The sequence below is a fragment of the Carettochelys insculpta genome, chromosome 6 (assembly GCF_033958435.1).
Source record: "Carettochelys insculpta isolate YL-2023 chromosome 6, ASM3395843v1, whole genome shotgun sequence".
Taxonomy (NCBI): domain Eukaryota; kingdom Metazoa; phylum Chordata; order Testudines; family Carettochelyidae; genus Carettochelys; species Carettochelys insculpta.
Genome location: NC_134142.1, coordinates 116,595,740 through 116,602,464, shown reverse-complemented (window position 1 = coordinate 116,602,464; position 6,725 = coordinate 116,595,740). Strand labels below are relative to the sequence as shown.

The 6,725-nt window shown below is 41.9% G+C and overlaps 1 protein-coding gene across 1 annotated transcript in view; it reads right to left on the bottom strand.

Annotated features, from left to right (window-relative positions):
• Window positions 1-220: 220 nt before the first annotated feature.
• Window positions 221-6,725, bottom strand: part of IGHMBP2 (immunoglobulin mu DNA binding protein 2) — a 76,124-nt gene continuing 69,619 nt past the window's right edge. The window contains exons 14-15 of the mRNA XM_074997937.1: window positions 5,896-6,080; window positions 221-770 (exon numbers count right to left, since the gene is read on the bottom strand). Of these exons, the coding sequence (XP_074854038.1) occupies window positions 573-770; window positions 5,896-6,080 (383 nt within the window). The 3' untranslated portion in view covers window positions 221-572. The remainder of the gene's footprint in view (window positions 771-5,895; window positions 6,081-6,725) is intronic.

The window sequence follows — 6,725 nt, the reverse complement described above, 5'->3', positions numbered from 1 at the left end:
GACAAAAGACCCAGCTGAGTGACCTGAAAAATTTCATTTCTTTCTGACACAGAAATCTTGACTTCTGGGCTGGAGAAATGGAACTGGTTATTCTTTTTCCTTAATGCATTGTCACCTTTGGCTTGTCCCCACCCCATTGATAATGATACTCATTTCATATCCCATGAACATTTAACTTGTATCACAATCAAATGTCACATTGACAGCTTACTGCTGAAAGTGTTTATTACCACTCTTTATTGTAACACTGTGCATTCTCTCCATACACATTTATTACCATGCACAAAACAAATCACCTTTGTTCCTCCTCCCTGCATATCTCAATCCTTAGAGCAGCTCTTTTTACATTGGTCTTAACTGATATTTATTTTGCAGCACATTGTACAATCACAGAGGAGCTCTAAGCTATTACACACATCCAAAATAAAAGTCCTTTTTCTATCTTCAGCACAGTAGGAACCAAGTTTACAAAGGAAATAGATTTAAGAGAGCCATTGGCTTTTTGCATCCCTGTGCATTCAACCTGAAGATCAATCTCCAAAAGGATTCACTCTTTAGCGGGAGCAAATCCCTCATTCCTCTTTGCCTTTCTTTTTGCTCTTTCTCTGGCTGGTCAGTTCATTGAGCTTTTTATCTAGCCGCCTCTGGAGATGGGCTCTTTTTGCTGGGTCCAATGACTTGTCTTTTGATCCACTGCCAGCATAGAGAATTCCTTCTCTGCTAATTCTCTGCCGAGCTTGAGCTTTGGCCTTCTCCCCACACCCATGAATCTGTAGGAGACACAACAATAATTTCGGTGACAGGCCTGGAACTGCCTTGAGATTTCACACTGCCTTATGAATGCGTGCATTGTTACAGCCTGAAGTTCTTCACTGCAGAATCCCAAGCTTGAGAATACTTCACAGTCCATAAAAATGTCTACCAGTTATTTATAGCTCTTTTAATCCAGAAACAAATTACACAAGTCCTCTTTCCCCCGGTAGAACACACACAGTAATTAAATCATGCTTTCAGGCAGCTTAAGTATTTCCTCGTTAAAGTCTAAACATTTTGGGAGATTGTTGTTCTGTCATCTGAGGATTTTTAAACTGAAATTAAATTTTTAAAAATGAAATATTAACTCTGATTTCTATCCCGTGGTGTTACTGTGTGCTCTTTCTTTTCTCTCACTGAGGGAATGCATCTGAAATATGTCTTATAAGAAGATATTGCACTTAAAGTCAGCAGCGACTTTGGAGGAAAAAAAAAAGGCACCTGTTATTCAAACATCTGATCCTTGCAAGAGTTTGGGCCTGTCTGCATGGGGGGAGTTTTCTACCTGGTTTTAAAATCAGGTCAGCTAAACGAGTTTTAAGACAGAACAGCATCAAAGAATCTGTTTATGGTAATCTGATTCGCACCACTATTTTAAAATAATTAAATTGGTTCTGTAAGACTGGAGAAAGCCACCTAAAAATCACAGGCTGAAGCTAAAGCTGTTACCAATTTTACTAACCGGTTTAGTTCAACCCCTTTTAAAACCAGTTTGATATCTTCCCAGTGTAGACAAGCTCTTAGAGTTATAATTATCTGACCTAGTATTTTTACTTGTTAGCACGACAGGGTCAGGCGGGAAACTCTTTGGGGCAAACACTGTCTTTTTGTTCCGTGTTTGCAGAATGCCTAAGACAGTGGAGTGCATGACTGAGGCCCTCCAGTAATATCAATAATAAATGTTAAGGGAAAAAAAAGCTGGATTCTGTTCTCCCATACTCAATATAAGCACTACTGACACCTGTGTTCTTACTGCTGCTTACATAAGCAAAGAGGAGGGAGAACACAACTGAGGTATATGATCTAGACATCACAGGGGGCAAATTAATATGGAATCACAGAAAGTCATTTTAGAAGGATTTTAGGACATTTTGGGCCCTGTCTGGTACTGTTTGAAATCGATGGAAGTTTTGCCATGGACTTTGACCCCAGTTCAGCCAGGTACTGAAGCATGGGTCTCAACCTTAAAACTATGACTAATGTCGATTTTAGTCAGCAAAAACAACAAGAAGTCCTGTGGCACCTTATAGACCTAACAGATATTTTGGAATATAAGCTTTTGTGGGCAAAACCGCTTAGTCAGCAACATTCTTAAACAGCAGATATTAAATCCCATTTAATGGGCCTTAACAGGTGCTTTGCTGCATGGGAATGGACTTATGCACGTGGTTTCAGTTAGGCATATTCTTAAGCAGGGTGGATTAGGGAACTCCAGGCTACGTACTTGTTTTTTCAAAAAACAGATGCCAGTGAGTTCAATGGGACTTATGCCAAAATTAAGAGCATTCTAAGCACTCAGAACAAGCTTTTTTGGAAACTTGATTTAAATCAACTATTTTATTTTGGATGACTTACATCAGTTATTTAAATCTCCTTGATTTAAACCAACCCGCCCTGTTCTGAAGTGTTTTGTAAAATTGGGTTCTTCACAAGGAAAAAGACTGGACTGTCTATGAAGGCTGCTCAGTCCCCACATGCACATCATTCCCGTTTGAGCTAACACATCTGCTCTGTATGTTAGCGGCAAGCCGGGCCCCTTATTAGATCAGCGCAAAGTCTGACCTGGTTTGAAAAGGGAGTGAAGCAGTTTTTATCCCTGTAATCAAGAATTCAATACAATTCCTCAGGAAAGGGACGTCAACTAGATTTTGCATGAAATGAAACTCTGTCTAGACCAGACTCCAAATGAACATGAATACAAATATTCTTTGTCATAAAAGTAGATCTTGTTTTTTCAGTGGAATAATCTAGACTGACAGTTTACAGAACCAGACAGGTTGTTAGAAGATTACAGGACACTCTACAGGGTGATGTAGCCTGGCCTATGACTATCTGATCAGGTGGTACAGGCAGGTCAGTTACACCCGCTTTTCATCTCTCCAGAACTGGATACAGATTCTAGGTGTGGCACTCATGAAAAATCAGTTTGGGGCTCTCCTTGTATTTCATGGTGGCAGGTGAAAACTAGATCCAACTGCTATGCATTCTGGCCCAGCCGCAAGTCTGCTAGAAGTCCACTCAGGTAACAGGAGAGAGATGTGGATTGGAAAAGCGGCATGGAAAAAGCTTACAGAGAAACCAGGTAGGTTAGCAGGTCAGACATACACATGGACACAGCTTTTTGAACTAGAAATCAAAATCTCCAACCAGGGAGAAGCTTCCTCAGATCTACTTCCTAATAGGGAGGAACTGAATAGGTATATGAGAACACAGAAGCTTAGAAGTGACTGTGAGTAAGGTTACAATTATGTCACAGATGTCATGGAATTTGTCACTCGCACTGACACCCAGGACACGTTCTGTCCCAAGGCCAGATCTTCCAGCCAGCCTACATTCTAATAGGTAGGACCCCTGCAACTGTACACCCTGGTAGGCAAGAAGGGGACCCCCACCTGCATCTGCCTACCCACAGCGAGTGGCAGAAGGACCTCCTGCAGCTGCCCAGCTGTGGTGGATGGACCTATTTCCTGCTCTGTATCTCAGTCTCCTTCTCTGTAAAATGAGGACAATATGAATGAAGCAAAAAATTGGTATTTTGGTTCTGGGCTCAAACTGAAAAATCTGAAGAAAAGAAATCCTGGTTCAATTCAAACCAAACCACAATGTTTTTGGCTTCTCTCACCAAAAACTAAAACCGGGGGGAGACAATGTTAAATGTCAATTAAAGCTGATGTATTTGAAATGACATTTTCAAAATAATCATTCTGACATTTCTGAACTTTTGTTTTCATGGGTTTTTGGGACTAAATCTATTTGCCGAATTCTCCCCAGATTTATAAATAATTTCTGTGCCCAAAAAAGGCATTTTTCAGCAAATCACTGGGAAATAATCACTCATTTCTAAACGATACCATCCTCCTGCATAAAGTTAATTGACAGCTGCAGATTACACGGACTACCTAAGGGCCGGGTAATATTATTAATAACTGAGGAGAACGAACATGGGATTACCACTACTGCTTCCTTGCTTAAAATTAGGCATAGCCTTAGAGTACGTTGCTGAACTGGGGGCCTCATCTTTTACCATTCATGATGGCATACTAGCACCCACATGTCCTATAAACTGGCTCTAACCAGTGCTATTAGCTTATCACATTTACATAAGCATTTTTTAAATCAATCATCTGAAAACAATGCATAAGCTATTAGTCACTTACGCAACTGCTGTGTGATTCATGCTCAGCTAGGATTAGCTACATGCACACAGAACAGAAGTGCTTTTAGATCAGCGCATACTGCCAATAGTTTATTATCCCCTAACACTTCCAATTGGACTTTCCTTGCTGACACTAGGACAAAATCATGGGCCTTGTCCTGGTACTAAGGACTTCGAGTTTGAATTGCCACAGTGGGCATTAATATAGGAGGGGATTTTTTGAAGTGGGGGAGCGGGAAATAGCTCAGTGGTTAGAGAATTGGCCTTGAAACCCAGAGTTGTGAGCTCAGCCCACGAGGGGCCTTTCAATGGTCTGGGGCAGGTTAGATTTAAAAAAAAAATTCTGTCAGGGATGGTAATAAGTCCTGCTGTGACTACAGGGGACTGGACTTGATGACCTCCCAAGGTCCTATCCAGCTCTATGAGGTATGTATCGCTTCTATATCAGACACCACAAGACCTCATGGAGAGCAAAGAACAGAAGAAAGGAAGGTTTGGTGGTGGGATTTGCAAAGAAGAAGTGACTCAGACTCAGCAGGATGGAAGGGACTCCAAAGAGCTGCATTATTTCAGCGCTAACATGCTGTTAAACTGTCTACCCTCAGATTTGGGTTTAAGCACTATGTCACAGAGTAGGCTATTAACTGAATCCAAGGACATGCACAACTGTGCTGCTTGTTCATTTCTTCCTATAAAAATAATATAACCAGAGATGAGGAAGAAAGTGTTTTCCAATGCTGGAAACAAAAACAAACAAACAAAAAAACCACACTGCACCTGAACCTTGGCAGCAAATAAACTTTTCTCAAGTCTCTGCAGAAGAAAAAGGGGAAAGGACATTTTTGAGCATCAATAAAAAATAATTTAAAATTGGTTCAAATGGGTAATGCACAAAACAAACCCCTGTGTAAAAAAACAACAGGGGCACATGCTCTGTTTTCTCACCTCTGGGGGCCAACCGTCACATCTATACTCACTTCCATTTCTGGCTCCCGTGCCAGCAGGGGGCATTTGGTTTCATTATGGCTGTTATCTGAGAGATCCAAGCTCCAGTGTGTACTGCACAGCTCACACAGTCCTTGCACTCCCTCTGAAGTGCTATTATTCCCATTCTACGGATGGGGGTCTGAAGCAGACAGAATTTAAGGGTTAATCCTGCAAGGTGCTGAGCACTCTGATCCAGCAAAGCACTTAAGCACATGCCTAAATTCTTTGCTTTATAGGGGCCAGAGTGCTCAGCAGCTGTGAAGGATCAAGCCCTAACTGACTTGCCTTAGGTCACCCTGGGTGCCTGTGGGAAAGCCAGAAATTCACAGTCTACCTTGTCAGATCCCCAATCCACTGCCTCAGCCACATCATTCTTCCTGATATCCTATTTCTCAGAGATCAGTAAAAGATGGAAGCAGCTATCAGCAGAAGGACTTCATAGCCTGCATGCTGCTAACAAAGCCTTCATGCTCTTGCATTCACTTTGCAGAAGTGCTCCTCTTTCGTTCCAAGGGAAACCCTCAAAACAGGTGCTCAGAAATGGAGAGCAATGCTAAGGAAATCAGCCACAGAACAGTCTGTAAGAAAAGTCAATTTCACAGTCCCACATTATAAACTTTGGCCAAGAAATTGATCAGATGGTGAAATTCTAACAGTGCTTAGCCCCCTGCACCTAAACAGCTCCTCAGGGCTGTCTGGCGTGGACACTCAGCTCATACCTCTGGGATGTGGTGGCTGAGGCAGTAGCGCTTGTTGCAATGCAGACAGAGCTGCCCCACAGTCACAACGCTAGCTTTACATCTGGGGAAACCGCATGTGTTGTCTGCTTTCACTGCGGCAGAAATCAGGGCATCAATATCTTCTTCAGCTGGGCCATCTGCTCTGGTTTTAACTGCAGCCTTTCCTAGATGTCCAGGAAAAAAACCCAACAGTTTAACATAATCAAACTACTTTGCTTACTGGTATAGATGGGTGCAGCTCTGTATATTTCAGAAGTTTGCACACTGACACCATCAGAGGATTTGGTCCTAAAATGCCACCCACCAAATGCCATGATGAGCAGGAGCAACAACATATGAATGTTTGCCCCATATGTCAATAAACCTATTTCTAAGCATGCAAGTGCAGCTCCCAGTCTGATCTACCCGGCCAACAGATCCAGGTGCCAGCCATTCCATGTGACCATCTAGGAGCTATTTCTTTGGAGCTGACATTTCTGAAAGTCATCTGCAATGCTCTATGGACACATACAAATCTCACCCCCTAAGGGGGAAGGCAGGGACTTAATGAGAATGTTGCACGCCCTTGATTCAAGCATGGTCAATAATTCCAATGAATCCCTGATCTCAAGGAAATTGGCAAAGACTTTTATCTAGGGATGATTTAAAAAAAAACCAAAAAAAAACCACACACACACCATACAAAAAACCCAAAAACCTGCTATGTAAAAAATTACTGTGTAGAAATTCACACAATATTTTAACAGTTTTAGGTTGGGATTTTCAAACAGCCCAGAGAGTTACGCACTCACTGAATTTCAGCAGGAGCT